Below are 16,521 nucleotides of genomic sequence, written 5' to 3' on the forward strand. Positions count from 1 at the left end.
CAAAACTCTAGTAAGGTAATGCTTCCTTATGTTCATCTGCTTCCCCGAGAACAAAATGTTCTTTTTACAGTGTCCTTGTGTGCCAGCAGATCCCTTGAGAAAGAGAATTTATGTGTATAGTATTTCAGCAATAAACACCATAGACAAATCATAATAATAGTATGGAGGATGCATGTTTTCATGAAAAAAGTGAGCATTAGTGCACCAAGCAGCACATTTAACAAGATTTTTCAAGTAAGGCACTGTACATGTTTTTGTGTGTGCTCTGACAGTGTACTCATCCTTACATACTGGGACCATAAGGCCTCTTTCACACTGGGCGTGGGAGGTGCACTGGCGGTATAGCGGCGCTATACAGATTTTTTTTGCCGCGATATTTAGCTGCTAACGGTGCGTTTAACCCCCGCTAGCGACTGAAAAGGGGTTAAAACCGCACGCTACAGCAGCGGTTTGCGGGCGGTATAGCCGCGCTGTCCCATTGATTTCAATGGGCAGCAGCGGTAAAGGAGTGGTAAACACTCCGCTCCAAAGATGCGGCTAGCAGGACTTTTGGAGCAATCCTGCTAGCGCACCGCTTCAGTGTGAAAGCCTTTGGGCTTTCACACTGAAGACTGCAAAGCAGGATTTTTTCAGGCAATTTTTTGTTAGGCAATACACTCAAACATAGAAAAATAAACTGACATCAGTGCAAAATACAAAGTAGGCACAGTGGTAAAAGGATCAGGTATAATACCTGGATATACTGTAGCAAAAGCAGAGGTCCAGACATTAGAGATTCATGAGGCACGGCCCATTAATGGTCAAACAAGAGTAGTACAATCAGTGCTGGGAGAGGGTTAGCGGACTAGCCAACCATCTACCCCAAATTTTGTGGAAGGTTTTGTTCCGTTTCCGGAGTTCAAAAGTACGTTTATACAGTGGGATAGCGTCATTAATAAGTTTTAACCAGAGGGATTTCAGAGAGGTCTGTGCGCCCTTCCAGGACAGTAAAATTGCTTTTTTAAGATAGAAGAAGAGTATACGGAGCAGTCTCTTGGCATGTGATGATAGGTGTAATTCGCCAAAAATGCCTAGTAGGCAGTTCTTGGGGTGGATTATGTTTGGGAGGCCTAGCGCCGATGAGATAAAAGCACCCACTTCTTCCCAAAAGTCCTGGAATACCGGGCATGTCCAGAAGCAGTGTAAGAAATCGGCCTCTTGGCCACAGCTGCGGAAACAGGCAGCTGAGGACAGGAGACCCATCTCCTGTGTAACCTAGCCAGAGTGAGGTGGGTTTGATGGAAAATTTTGACCTGTATGATGCGGTCCCGGGAAGCAATAACAGAGGTTTTTTTATACGTATCACTAAATTCTGACCAGTCCTCGTCTATCAGGGAGATGTCCAGAGAGGCCCATTTTACCTGAGCTTTGTGAAACCTGGGGTTAAAGTCAGTCATTAGGGCTGCATAATAGGTGGAGACAAGTTTAGTGGAATCTGGCTGTCTGAGCAGTATTTCCAAAGGGGGCAGGTCATTGGGATCATCCAGGGAGCCAAACAGGGCACGAATAGTAATAAAATAGGTACGATCTTGGTAGATCGAAGTCTAAATGTAGATGAGAAAAAGATTTAAAGCCCTGAGCATTATACAGGTGGCATAAATATTTAACCCCCTTGGAGTATCAGCGATTGGGATCAGGAAGGGGGTATAGTTCCTGCAGATTAGGGTTAAACCACAGGGGGTTGTTGGGAAATTTCAGACAGGTGTGCCTGGATACTTTAGTGACAATATAGCGAAAAGAGGAAAGGGAAATGGCAAGTAGGGAGGTTCCGGGGCGATCGGGGACCCGGCCTCTGTAGATATTATGTAGGGTTTCCAGAGAAGATGCGATGGCTCCCTCCGTGGAGGTACAGGCATTGTTGGGAAATGCCAGGCCTGCCAAGTGCGCTGGCAACTGTAGTGTTTCAAGTGCTACCTTGGGGGAGCCACCCTTCCACAGGAAAGTAGTACATATTGAATCTATGCGTTTAAAAATAGATTTAGGTATTTTGCAAGGGGAATTGGCAAGGATATAGAGTAATCTCGGTAGGTAGATCATTTTGAGGACGTTGGCCCTCCCCATAAGATCCAGAGGCAGATCCATCTACTGCTTGGTCTGCTCCTGAAGACGGGCCAATAAAGGATCTAAGTTATTGGCGACATATAAAGATAAAGGGGTCTGCACCAGAACCCCAAGGTACCTAAAGGAGGATACCACTTGAAGCTTGGAATCCGGGTGAATCTGGGGAGGCTCAGCCATGTCTAGGAGGAAGAGACTTATCCCAATTCACCCGGAAGCCAGAATAGTCTCCAAAGGTATTAATCTCCACCAACAGGGCCTGAAGCGATTCATTAGTATCAGCCAGATACACCAATGTGTCATCCGCATAAAGTTAAATGCGCTCCTCTATATTAGCAATTGGGAGTCCTTTAATCGAGAGGGAGGAGCGAATGCGAACCGCAAATGGCTCCATGGCCAGGGCAAACAAGAGGGGTGACAGGTACCCCTGTCGTGTGCCCCTAGTAATCGGAAATGGGCCAGTGATAGAGGAATTGACCCGCACCCGAGGTACAGGGGAGGTGTAAAGGAGTTTTATCCATGCTACAGCACAGGGGCCAAAGCCATACATCTGTAACACCCGAAACAGATATGGCCATTCCACACTGTCGAATGCCTTGCAAGTGTCCAAAGACACAATAGCACGAGTGGGAGGACAGTCGTGTGGATATTGCAGGTTTTGAAACAGCCTGCAGATATTCATTCTGGTGGACCTGCCGGGGATAAAGCCCCCTTGGTCACTATTGACTAAGAACGTGACTACAGTGTTCAAACAGTTTGCCAATATTTTGGCCAGAATCTTAACGTCCACATTAATAAGAGAAATTGGACGGTAAGATTCGCATTTGAGTGGGTCCTTACGGGGTTTTAATTGTACAATCAAAGCCTCTCGCATCGTTGGGGGGAGGATCCCGACATCTAGAGCTTTGTTATAGGTTCGCAAAAGAAAGGGGCACAACAGGTCTTTAAATTGTGAGTACCATTCAGTCGGGAAACCGTCTAAGCTCGGAGTCTTATGTGCAGGCATTTGTAAAAAAATGGCTGCAGCAATTTCCTCAACTGAGATAGGTGCATCCAGCACTTTACGCCCCTCCGTTGACAAGGAAGGGAGAGATATGTCAGCCAAGTAGTCATTCAATTGGGAGTCATCGTAGTCAACCCTAGAGGTATACAGGTCTTTGTAAAAGCATAAAAAAGGAGTCTAGGATATCCCCTGGGTTGTCACTGATGGGGCCTTGAGCAGTATAGATACGTGGGAAGGAAATGGGAGAATGGTCAGGTCTAGTCAGATATGCCAAGAGACGTCCGGCTTTATTACCATGTTCAAACGATTTTTGTGTGACATGCAACATGTGTTTTTGCGTGACATCTAACAGACAGAGTTCATAATCCGTACGGCTCTATAACCATGCCTCCCTCGTGTCGGAAGCAGGGTTAGAGGCATAAGCAGACTCAGCACGTACCATAACAGTCTCAAGTTCTTCTGTAAGCATCCGGTTATTTTTGCGCAAGACCCCTGTGATGGACATGAAAGTTGTCTTAAAAACGTGTCCCATTCAGTGGAAGGGTCTACTTTTCCCAGATTATCTCTCCAATAGTTTGTGATGTCTGTCCTGCATTCTCCCTGCACTACCTCGCCCTCCAACCAGTATGAATTCAGGCGCCAAATAGCAGGTCCCGAACCTGGGAGGAGGAGGTCCACTGAGAGAGGGGCATGATCAGAAACCCCTCTAGGCAGATATGAAAACGGCAGAGACAACAGGGAGGGTCTCAGCCGGAGCAAACGCCATATCCAGTCTGGACATGGTGTGGAAAGAATCCGAGTGGCAGGAAAAGTGGCATACATCTGGATGTTTCCATTGCCAAACCTCTGTAAGGCCATGAACCTGTGCCCAGTCTAGAAAAGAGGGAAAGGTTCTACCTCCACCACCCAGGCGGTCCATAGTTGGATCTAATATAGCATTAAAGTCCCCCACAAAGTAAGGGGCCAGGGGGTCTAGTCAGCAGCTGAAGTCTAGAGAGTACCTCCACCGAAAATGGGGGGGGGCACATAAATGTTCACCAGGGTAAAGGTCACAGTAGAAATTAAGAACAATAAACCGCTTGTTAGGGTCGGTTTTAACCTGTACCGTCTTAGCCGGGAGAGATTTGGCTAGAAGGATTTGGCATGATAGGAGTTAGACAAGCACGGGCGTTTTAGGGCCCTTGTTTAAGAGCCTGTAAGGGGAGTCTCTTGGAGGCAGATGATGTGCGGGAGACATTTTTTTAATACTGAAAAGACCAGGGATCTCTTCTGGGGTGCATTCAGACCTCTAGTATTCCAGGAGACTATCCTTAGGGGCTTTGCCATTGTAAAACATACAGTAGTAAATAAGCACAAAGTAACATGCATACAAGAATATAAATGACCAGACAGTCCGCGCCACCTGAAGCACATACATGCACATGAGTAAAAAAAAAAAAAAGTGCGTGGATCTGCCATCAGGACATCATGAGCCAGCAATGAAATAATAAAAAAACAATAAAAGTCTGCCATAGGCAGCAACCTGAGAAAAAATATAGGACTCAAAAAAGGAACAGAGGAAAAAAAAGAGAAAAATAAAAAAATAAAAAAAGAGAAAAAAAAGGAGAAAAAGTCCCAGAAAGTCTAGATAAAAATCGCCCCCCCCCCCCCCTGCTCGGCCAACCACAACATAACGAGCCTTGGCTCCCTGAACTGTAAAACGAAAACCACCCTCCTTAAACTGAGGGAGAGCTGTAACGTGGCCTCGCCATTAACTGGTATTGGGGGTGTAGTGGAGTCAAGAGTGATTTCCGAGCAGGATTGTAGGGGTGAAAAGCATCACAGTCCAACAGCGGATGCAGTAGATTGCAGAGTAAACAACCGGCAGAAGTTGTAGGGGGATAGGCCTGTTAATAAGGAGGAAGTTCAGTCTATTAGGATTAAAGATGGCAGGATAATAGTTCTCAGGCCTATTGCAGGGAGGCGTACCATACCTTCATGAAAATCTGGATCAGACAGTGCAGTCAAGGTAAACGAGTTCTCCAAAATGGAAGGATGGACATATCCATAATCAGTTCAAGGCAAACATAGGAGAATGCAGGGGCCTAGGACCACAGATATTAGGCAGCCCTGTGCCTAGGAAGAACTCTGTATCCATCATTGAGCCAGGCCATAGCCTATTGGGGTTGTTGTAGAAGTGCGCTTTACCCTCAAATGATGAGGAGCTTGGCGGGGAAAAAGCATGGCGTAGGAGAGGCCCTCCGTACGCAGGTGAGCCTTCACTGCCGCAAAGGAGGTGCGTTGTCGCTGGACATCTGCTGAAAAATCGGGGTACACTGAGATAGTGTTGCCATTGTATTTAGATGGACCCTTCTGCCAGGCCAGGCGCAGAATAGCAACTTTGTCTTGGAAGTTGAGGATCCTTGCTATAATGGATCGTGGGGGTGCTCCAGAAGGTGGGGGACGCGGAGGGGTGCGGTGGGCACACTCAATGACATGTGAAAAGGATGGTGTGTCAGTCCCCAAAATGTCCCTCAGCCAATTATATAAGAATTTTTCTGGGTGGGAGCCCTCCGCCCTTTCAGGGAAACCAACGAAGCGGAGGTTGTTCTTCCTTGAACGATTTTCCAAATTGTCGATTTTGGCGTGGAGAGCTGCCATTTCCCCTGTTCGGTCCCTCACTGTAACAGCTAAGGGGTGGACAACATCCTCAAGGGAGCCGATACGTTCTTCAGTCTCCCCAGCTCTGTCCCTTAAATTTTGCACATCTTGCTTCAGGAGAGAAAAGTCCATGCAGACTAATGCAATCTGTGCAGTGAGAGAGGCCTTGCAGTCCTGTATAGCATGCATGATGGTGGCCAGGGTGGGCTCAGCAGGAGGGGAATCAGGGCCTGAGCCATCCTCACTGCCTTTGAGGAAGTCCTGAGACTGCAGGGGGTCTGGCTGTGCACCATGGGGAACAGGGGCAGATTCACTCACCAGAGCCTGTGATTTCTTGTGAGGAGTGGAGATGGGTGGCTGCAGCATCATGCCATGCTGCTCTGCCTGTGTCCTGGAGCCATCATGCCATCTGACTCAGGCCTGCTGTTCCGCCGCGGATGCTGGCGTGGGTGGCCCGTATTTCACCATGGGTGCCAGCCTGGAATGTTTCCACTACTGTGGGGAGTATTTAGAAGTTGGTCTGGTACAAATCGGATATAGGATGCCTGTAGGATGCCACTCGGAAGACAGAACTGAAGTCTCACAGGTCTGCTCTCTGCCATCCGGAGATGCCCCCCCCCCCCCTACGTATTTACCTTAATGCATAAAATGCATTAAGGTAAACAACCCTGGGACTGTAAAACCACTTTAACGTAAGCCCTTTGTATTACACTGCATTGGCAAGGCACAGGTTCATCTTAAAAAGTGCACTTTCAATAAAAAATAAAAATAAACCCAAAGAGACAGATTTTTTGTTTTGTTTTGTTTTTTTAATGATTCCAGCATGCCCCAGTTACAATCAAAGAAAGTCCCAAACTCACTGATAAGTAATATCTGAGACATAGAAAGCCATGTTGGATAGAGTGATAAAGTTTTGTGTCAGCTTTTTATTTATCCATGACCCCACTGGGGAGATTTATCAACACTTTTTCTCCTGAAGTATGAGAAATCGGGTGTTCAGGTATCGCAGAAAAAAAAAAAAAAAAAGGATAGATGATGCAGTTCTTACTCATCCTTAGGGCTCCATTCACACCTGAGCTTCCCCCTACAGTGCAGTACCCGGCTGAACGAGGAAACAAGGTACTGTGCTAATTTTTAAGTCTGTGAAACCTGATGTATTGGGGGGGGGGCTCTGTGCACCCTGATGTATAGGGGGGCTCTCTGTGCACCCTGATGTATAGGGGGGGCTCTCTGTGCACCCTGATGTACGGGGGGGGCTCTCTGTGCACCCTGATGTACGGGGGGGGCTCTCTGTGCACCCTGATGTACGGGGGGGGGCTCTCTGTGCACCCTGATGTACGGGGGGGCTCTCTGTGCACCCTGATGTACGGGGGGGGCTCTCTGTGCACCCTGATGTACGGGGGGGGCTCTCTGTGCACCCTGATGTACGGGGGGGGCTCTCTGTGCACCCTGATGTACGGGGGGGGCTCTCTGTGCACCCTGATGTACGGGGGGGGGCTCTCTGTGCACCCTGATGTACGGGGGGGGCTCTCTGTGCACCCTGATGTACGGGGGGGGCTCTCTGTGCACCCTGATGTACGGGGGGGGCTCTCTGTGCACCCTGATGTACGGGGGGGCTCTCTGTGCACCCTGATGTACGGGGGGGGCTCTCTGTGCACCCTGATGTACGGGGGGGCTCTCTGTGCACCCTGATGTACGGGGGGGCTCTCTGTGCACCCTGATGTACGGGGGGCTCTCTGTGCACCCTGATGTACGGGGGGCTCTCTGTGCACCCTGATGTACGGGGGGGGCTCTCTGTGCACCCTGATGTACGGGGGGGGCTCTCTGTGCACCCTGATGTACGGGGGGGGCTCTCTGTGCACCCTGATGTACGGGGGGGGGCTCTCTGTGCACCCTGATGTACGGGGGGGGGCTCTCTGTGCACCCTGATGTACGGGGGGGGGCTCTCTGTGCACCCTGATGTACGGGGGGGGCTCTCTGTGCACCCTGATGTACGGGGGGGGCTCTCTGTGCACCCTGATGTACGGGGGGGGCTCTCTGTGCACCCTGATGTACGGGGGGGGGCTCTCTGTGCACCCTGATGTACGGGGGGGGCTCTCTGTGCACCCTGATGTACAGGGGGGGCTCTCTGTGCACCCTGATGTACAGGGGGGGCTCTCTGTGCACCCTGATGTACAGGGGGGGCTCTCTGTGCACCCTGATGTATAGGGGGGGCTCTCTGTGCACCCTGATGTATAGGGGGGGCTCTCTGTGCACCCTGATGTATAGAGGGGGCTCTCTGTGCACCCCGATGTATAGGGGGGGCTCTCTGTGCACCCCGATGTATAGGGGGGGCTCTCTGTGCACCCCGATGTATAGGGGGGGCTCTCTGTGCACCCCGGTGTATAGGGCGGGGCTCTCTGTGCACCCCGGTGTATAGGGGGGGCTCTCTGTGCACCCCGGTGTATAGGGGGGGCTCTCTGTGCACCCCGGTGTATAGGGGGGGCTCTCTGTGCACCCCGATGTATAGGGGGGGCTCTCTGTGCACCCCGATGTATAGGGGGGGCTCTCTGTGCACCCCGATGTATAGGGGGGGCTCTCTGTGCACCCCGATGTATAGGGGGGGCTCTGTGCACCCCGATGTATAGGGGGGCTCTCCGTGCACCCCGATGTATAGGGGGGCTCTCCGTGCACCCTGATGTATAGGGGGGGCTCTCCGTGCACCCTGATGTATAGGGGGGGCTCTCCGTGCACCCTGATGTATAGGGGGGGCTCTCCGTGCACCCTGATGTATAGGGGGGCTCTCCGTGCACCCTGATGTATAGGGGGGCTCTCCGTGCACCCTGATGTATAGGGGGGCTCTCCGTGCACCCTGATGTATAGGGGGGCTCTCCGTGCACCCTGATGTATAGGGGGGGCTCTCCGTGCACCCTGATGTATAGGGGGGGCTCTCCGTGCACCCTGATGTATAGGGGGGCTCTCCGTGCACCCTGATGTATAGGGGGGGCTCTCTGTGCACCCTGATGTATAGGGGGCTCTCTGTGCACCCTGATGTATAGGGGGGGCTCTGTGCACCCTGATGTATAGGGGGGGCTCTCTGTGCACCCTGATGTATAGGGGTGGGCTCTCTGTGCACCCTGATGTATAGGGGTGGGCTCTCTTGGGACCCTGATGTATAGGGGGGGCTCTCTTGGGACCCTGATGTATAGGGGGAGGCTCTCTGGGGACCCTGATGTAAGTGGAGGAGGCTCTTTGGGGACCCTGATGTAATGGAGGGCTCTCTGGGAGCAGCAGTCTGTGTGTCGGGAACGAGTGTGACAAAGGCAAGAGAATTCTTGTTGGGCGGTGTATTAGTGCTCGAACAAACACACTTAGACCAAATTTTAATGGTTCAAAGAATGTGAGGCAAAATGTTCGGCCCTCACCCATGTTCACTTCATCAAATCTGGCCCTCTTTAAAAAAAAAAAAAAAAAAAGTTTGGACACCCCCTGCTTTAGATACACAAATTTCAAATGATAAAAACTAAGGCAGACAAACAGATTGCAGGAAAATAAGAATGCAAGTTTAGAAAACTGAAAACATCATATGATCGAAGAGAATTATATCAACAATACAGAGAAGATTGTGAATGCAAATTTAGGGAATAGGACACATTTTAGTAAAAGAATAAAAGTAAATAATAAAATAAAAGTAAAGTAAAAATGTAAAGCTTCAGCTTTACATTTCCTGTTTATGGTTTGTAAAATTAGTTCATTTAAATTTTAAAAGAATTATTTTTCTTTCTTGATCCAATTCTGAGCATACATTGTTACGTAGCATTGGCTACTATTACATACCATCACCACTTTCAGACTGTCCTGATCTATATGGATTGTATTTTGGTTTCGGGGCAACTCCAGGTGCAAATTTCTTAGGGGCTTGTTGAGTTGACACGGAGATGCTGGGTGTTCCAAAGCCCTGTGTGGTCTCCATTCTGGCAGTTACATGTCCCAGGTTGTCCCCAGAACTCTTTGGTGGTAGCCATGAAGGATGAGACATTTTTCACGTCTACAGAAACAGAAATGACACTTATTGGAGCCAAATATGTCAGACATAAACACACACACACACACACACGTATTGTGGCCATGGTGAAATGCAAGATACTGTAATTATGAAGCTATACAAACACACAGTGAACAGATTGAAAACAAAGAGAGACTACAACTTAAAGGAGGAATTGCAGTTTATGCTATGATTTTATGCATGAGGTCCTTATATGGAATGTAGTTTCAGAATTAACCCTTTTAATACCATCCAAGTAGAAACTATGTTGGTGGCTTTGGAGGGGTGCATACACACTCCACCAGGTAGAGGTGCCCTTCCAATCACTGACCCAGAAGCAATGTGTAAAACGTCACTTCCAGTTCCCCATATCACTGGCTGGGAAAGAAGCAAATGAAAAAAGTGGGAGAGAGAGAGGGGAGAGCGCGAGAGAGAGGAGAGAGCGCGAGAGAGAGGAGAGAGCGCGCGAGAGAGGAGAGAGCGCGAGAGAGAGGAGAGCGCGCGAGAGAGAGGAGAGAGCGCGAGAGAGAGGAGAGAGCGCGAGAGAGAGCGCGAGAGAGAGCGCAAGAGAGAGCGCGAGAGAGAGCGCGAGAGAGAGCGCGAGAGAGAGCGCGAGAGAGAGCGCGAGAGAGAGCGCGAGAGAGAGAGCGAGGAGAGAGAGAGAGCGAAAGAAAGAAAGAAAGAAAGAAAGAAAAGAAAAAAGGAGATCCATGTAAGGCAAGGCAGAACTGCCTACACAGGGAGGTACTGGGCCTTCTTGTCCATATCAGTGCCTGACCTCACAAATGTGCTTCTGGAAGAATTGTTAAACATTCCCATAGACACACTCCTAACCACTTCCATACAGGGCCTATTCTGGCACTTCTCTCACACACACACACACACACACACACACACATATATATATATATATATATATATATATTTATATATTTTTTTATTTTTTTTTTAGCAGACAACCCTAGGGAATAAAGTGGCAGTCATTGCAACTTTTTATCTCGCACAGTATTTGCACAATAATTTTTCAAACACCTTTTCTTGGGAAAAAAAACTGTTTCATGAATTAACCACTTAAAGCGGTGGTTCACCCACAATAACAACATTCTAGCATTAAATTAAGCATAGTAGCGCGAGCTACAGTATGCCTTTATTTATTTTTTTTGCCCCGTACTCACTGTGTAATCCTATAGTGAAGATTCCGACTCCCCGCGGGGAATGGCCGTTCCTATCCAGAGGGAAGATGATTGACGGCCGGCTATGGCACGTCACGCTCGCCGAAGATAGCCAGGTAGGTCTCGGCTCTTCACGGCGCTATACGGCGCCTGCGCACCGACTATGCGCAGGCGCCGTGAAGAGCCAAGTCCTATTTCGGCTATTTCCGGAGAAGCGTGACGCGCCAGAGCCGGCCGTCAATCATCTTCCCTCTGGATAGGAACGCCCATTCCCCGCGGGGAGTCGGAATATTCACTATAGGATTACACAGTGAGTACGGGGCAAAAATAAATAAATAAAGGCATACTGTAGTTCGCGCTACTATGCTTAATTTAATGATAGAAAAAAAAAAATGTTATAGGGTGAACCGGTGTTTAGACTAAAACATGTTGCTAGAAAATTACTTAAAACCCCCAAACATTATATATATATTTTTTTCTAACACCCTAGAGAATAAAATGGCGGTCATTGCAATACTTTTTGTCACACCGTATTTGCGCAGCGGTCTTACAAGCGCACTTTTTTTTGAAAAAATTCACTTTTTTTAATTAAAAAATAAGACAACAATACATTTGGCCCAATTTTTTTATATATTGTGAAAGATAATGTTACGCCGAGTAAAAGGATACCCAACATGTCAAGCTTAAAAATTGCGCCCGATCGTGGCATGGCGTCAAACTTTTACCCTTAAAAATCTCGATAGGCGACGTTTTAAGAAATCTATACGTTGCATTTTTTGAGCTACAGAGTAGGTCTAGGGCTAGAATTATTGCTCTCGCTCTAACGATCGCGGCGATACCTCACTTGTGTGGTTTGAACACCGTTTTTATATGCGGGCGCTACTCGCGTATGCGTTCGCTTCTGCGCGCGAGCTCGTCGGGACGGGGCACTTAAAAATAAAAAAAATATTTATTTTTATTGATTTTATTATTTTTTACACTGAAATAAAAAAATAAATAAAAAATGTATCACTTTTATTTCTATTACAAGGAATGCAAACATCCCTTGTAATAGGAAAAAAGACCCCAGATCTCATATTTAGACTTAAATGCAAGAAAAAAAAATGGAAAATTTGTCATTTAAAAAAAGGACAACAAAAAAATTGTCTCTAAGACGCTGGGCGGGACTGACGTTTTGACGTCACTTCCGCCCAGCAAAGCTATGAGGACGGGTGGGGGCCATCTTGCCCTCACTCGAGTCCTCACTGATCAGGCAGCAGCACCCGATCTCCTCCACCGCTACCGACGGCTACGGTAAGCGGCGGAGGGCGCGGGAGAGCGGTGGGCCCCTTTCCCACCACCGATAACGGCGATCTCGCGGCTAATCCGCCGCGGAGACCGTCGTTATCGTTTACACGCCCGCCCACTGAAGAGATGGATATCTCGGTTGTGGCAGCAGCTGCTGCCGTTACCGAGATATTCATCGTTAAAAACAGGACGTATATATACAGTGGGCGGGCGTTAACCGGTTAAAAAAATAAAAAACAGTAGCCCAATTTTTTTGTATAATGTGAAAGATCATGTTACGCAGAGTAAATAGATAAACCAACTTGTCATGTTTTAAAATTGTGCACACTCATGGAATGGCGCCAAACTTCTGTACTTAAAAATCTCCATAGGCGATGCTTATAAATTTTTACAGGTTACCAGTTTAGAGTTACAGAGGAGGGCGGGACTTGCATGCGGGTTCGCTTCTGAGTGCAAGCTCCTGGGGACAGGGGCATTTAAAAAATAAAATAAAAATGTTTGTATTTTACACTTTTTTTTTTTTTTTTTTTGATTGCTTTTATTCCTATTGCAAGGAATGTAAATATCCCTTGTAATAGGAATAGGGTCAATAATGTCAATAAGACCCTGCATCTCTCCTCCAGGCTGGAAAGCATGAGATCGGGGGGTAAAAAAAATGGCTGATCTCATGCTTTCAGCCGCGATTGCAGCTTTGTTTACTTCCGGCACACGGGCGCGACATCATAACATCGCGCCCGGGCCTCCGACGGTCATAGAGAAATCTCTATCCTCCTCATCCGGCAGCGACAGATTCGTTCTGCGGGCCTCCGATGCCACGGGAGAGCCCGAGGAAGCACCAAATGGCTTATAAGAACGATTAAGTGGTGGAACCGACGCTATGATCGTCCTTATGGTGCGCAGAATTGTCGCCTAAAAAGAAGGATATCTGAATGATGCCTGTAGCTGCAGGCATCATTCAGATATCCCCCCTAAAGTCCAGGACGTTATATGACTTCCTACGGTGGAAAAAAGGTTAAACCTTGTAGACAGCCTTTCCAGAAAAGTTGAAGCTGTTATAGCTGCAAAGGTTGGGCCAACCCAATATTGAACCCTATGGACTAAGACTGGGATGCCATTAAAGTTCATGTGCGGGTAAAGGCAGGTGTCCCAATACTTAGTAATATAGTGTATAAACTTTGGATATTCAGTTTTTGATATGTTATGTCATAACAAGGTCAATGGAACTTTTCCAAGTCCTCAATCAGTGCATTGTAAGAAAAAGGTGGTATAGGATTTCAAAGAAGAGATAGTTAGTTTAACTAGCAAGCTCCATAAATTCAGCCCAGAAGCTGACATTTGATGCTAAAAGAAGTCTCCAAGAAATGTAAAAGTTTAATTCTGGGGTGTAGAGGTAAATCATGGGGTCAAAAAGCATGCATCTATAATCAGAAGTTTGCCATTCAATTTATAGGCAAAGACCACGTCTTCTGGAACAAAGTGCTGAAGTAACAGTACACCCGTTTATCAAACAAGGAAAAAAGCATACATGGGAAAGAACCCCATATCAGCCATGAAGCATGGTTGTTGAAATGTTATGGTTGGGGGTTGCTTTTCTGTTTTAGGCCTTGTGCAGCCTGCAGTCATTTCAATTACAGATTTTTAAAATGAGTTTTAGGAAAACGAAAGGCCATTTCTCCAAAAGCTAAAACTAAGATGGGTCTTTCAGTACAATAAATGATCCAAAGCTCACTAACAAATCCATCAATAAATGGTTTAAAAAGAATATAACCAAGTGTCATTTAAGATCTTGCTTTGATTTAAAGAGGAACTGCAGTCTGCCCACATTTGCAATAAAACATCTGGAGCTTCCCTACAACCACTTTGCATATTATTTTATATATACTGTGATTCTGTACTTGCCAATTATGCCGCAGAAATCTCCCTCCACTGAGTCTGGCTGCATCCATATTAACTGTGGGCAGCTGAAGCTGCTGCCTGTTCACTTCCTGGTTCACACAGAGGCACACCTCCAGCCTTCTTTCCTGACAAACTCACGAGAGTGGACTTGTGACAAAAGTCCATCTAGTTCAACCAATAAATGTCAGCCCATTCACTGTTGGCATCAGGTGCAAGGATGTACATCTCCAATAGCCTGACATCTGAGAAATGTAGTTCCAGGAGCAGGGCAGTTTATTTGTCGGATTGAAGCATTCTGGCGGCTGTGATTGTGCATGACCTCACTTCCAGGACCCCATTGACAGTTACCCCATCAAGGCCAGGAAAGAATGTAATGCAGTGCGATGTGCATTACATTTAGTGGGGCTCAGGGAGACACCTGGGACCTTATAAAACCCTGGATGTCTCATTAAAGAAAAAAATTGTCACCACAAATATATCACATAAAAAAAATAAAAAAAATTTTTTTATTGTAAAAAATAAAAAAAATAAAAAAATCTTCCCCCACCCCCCCTAAAAATAAATAAAGCCCCCCACATATATACATGTGCAAACATGTATTTAAAAATGTCAATTGCTTTACACCAGAAATTAGAGCAAAAATTCTAGCACCAGACCTCCTTCATAACACTAAACTGATGACCTCTTAAAGCTTCACCCATGGAAAATATAGGCTATTGAAGTTTGTTGCCATTTTAAAAGTTTGAGGCCTCGTACACACGACCGAGGGACTCGTCGTAAATGAAACATCGTTTTCCTCGACGAGTTCCTTGTCAGGCTTGTCGAGAATCTTGACAAGCTTGCTTTGCGTACACACTGTCAAGACCAAATCTCATCGTTCTCAAAACGCGGTGACATTCAACACGTACAACGGCGGGGGAAGTTCGATTCCACTGGCACAACCCTTGGGGCTGCTTTTGCCAATCTCATGTTACTGCGTGTTAAGCAAAAGTTTGGTAAGAGACAATTTGCACTTTTCAGTCTGTTACAGCGTGATAAATGTGCTATCTCCATTACAAACGCTACTTTTACCGAAGGTGCGCTCCCGTCTCATACTTTATTCTGAGCATGCGCGGGTTTCTAAGCATACACACGAACGTGTTTCTCATCGAAAACCAGCCCGACGAGGAACACGACGAGGAAATTGAGACTCCAGACAAGGAAAAAGAGAACTTGTTCTCTTTTTTTTCTCATAGAGTTCCTCGACAGATTTAGATGAAAAACATACACACGACTGTTTTCCTCTGCAAAAAAGCTCTGCCACCATGTTTCTTGATGGATTCTGTCGAGGAAAATGGTCGTGTGTACGAGGCCCCGTACACACGAGAGGATCTATCCGCTGGAATTGATCTGTGGATCAGTTCCAGCGGATAGATCCGCTGGTGTGTACATCCCAGCGGATCTTTTTCCGCTGATTTTTTTCGGCCCGACCGATTTCCAGCAGATAAAAATTTCTGAGCATGCTAAGAAATCTATCCGCTGGAATCGGCTTCAGCGGATCGATCCGGTGGTCTTTACAGACTCACCGGATCGATCCGTCAGATTCCCTCCCATGCGTCGTAATGATTCAACGCATGCGTGGGTAATCCTTATATGACAGCGTCGCGCACGTCGCCGCGGCGACGGCGCGACACGTCATCGCAATGGGATTTCGGCGCAGATTTCGATCCGATGGTGAGTACACTCCATCGGATCCAAATCCGCGGAAATCCTCGAGAGGATTTTTCCGCGGAAACGGTACGGTGGACCGTATCCACGGATCAATCCTCTTGTCTGTACCCGGCATAAGGTGTAAAATGCTGGGTATATTTACTTTGTGCAATCTCGACTTTCATATTTTACCCCAAAATTTGGTATTTTATTGTGTTTTATACACCCTAAAATTAACTTTTGATGTGTTTTTTACTGACATTTTGTGTTTCCTAGACCTTTGGGGCAACATTATGAGACATAAAAAATTGGAACTACCACCATTTTATTCTCTGGAGCAGGGGTGCGCAACCTGTGGCCCTCCGCCTCATACCAGGGAAGCACATGCCCAGGGTCGGCAACCTTTGATCGTGATCTAGGCTTGCCGTCCCACCATCCCAGAGCATCAGAGTGCAACAAGCTGGCACCAGCCGTGGAGGGAGCAGGAGCCCCATAAGCTCAACACCCGCAAGATATAAGTCAATGATAAAGCGCAGCTAACCTGCAGGAAAGACAGAGGTGCACTGCGCTGCACCCGTGGTGGAGGTAAATGGCAGTGCAGCCTTAGATGGGGCTCAGGACAGTAAGGCTCCATTCACATCTATGCGACAAAACGCCCGACGCCGGACGCTTCTGCCGCTAGAGGGGAGAATTCCCATTGCTGTCTATGGAGA

At 47.4% G+C, this 16,521-nt stretch overlaps 1 protein-coding gene across 3 annotated transcripts in view; it reads right to left on the bottom strand.

Annotated features, from left to right (window-relative positions):
- The window catches only part of LOC120936862 (LIM domain containing preferred translocation partner in lipoma), a 428,104-nt gene that overhangs the window by 284,161 nt on the left and 127,422 nt on the right, over positions 1–16,521 (bottom strand). For all 3 annotated transcript variants that reach the window (XM_040349587.1, XM_040349584.1, XM_040349586.1), the window contains one exon: positions 9,557–9,767. In XM_040349587.1, the coding sequence (XP_040205521.1) occupies positions 9,557–9,758 (202 nt within the window). In that variant the 5' untranslated portion in view covers positions 9,759–9,767. The remainder of the gene's footprint in view (positions 1–9,556; positions 9,768–16,521) is intronic.

Source organism: Rana temporaria, chromosome 4 (genome assembly GCF_905171775.1).
Source record: "Rana temporaria chromosome 4, aRanTem1.1, whole genome shotgun sequence".
Lineage (NCBI taxonomy): Eukaryota > Metazoa > Chordata > Amphibia > Anura > Ranidae > Rana > Rana temporaria.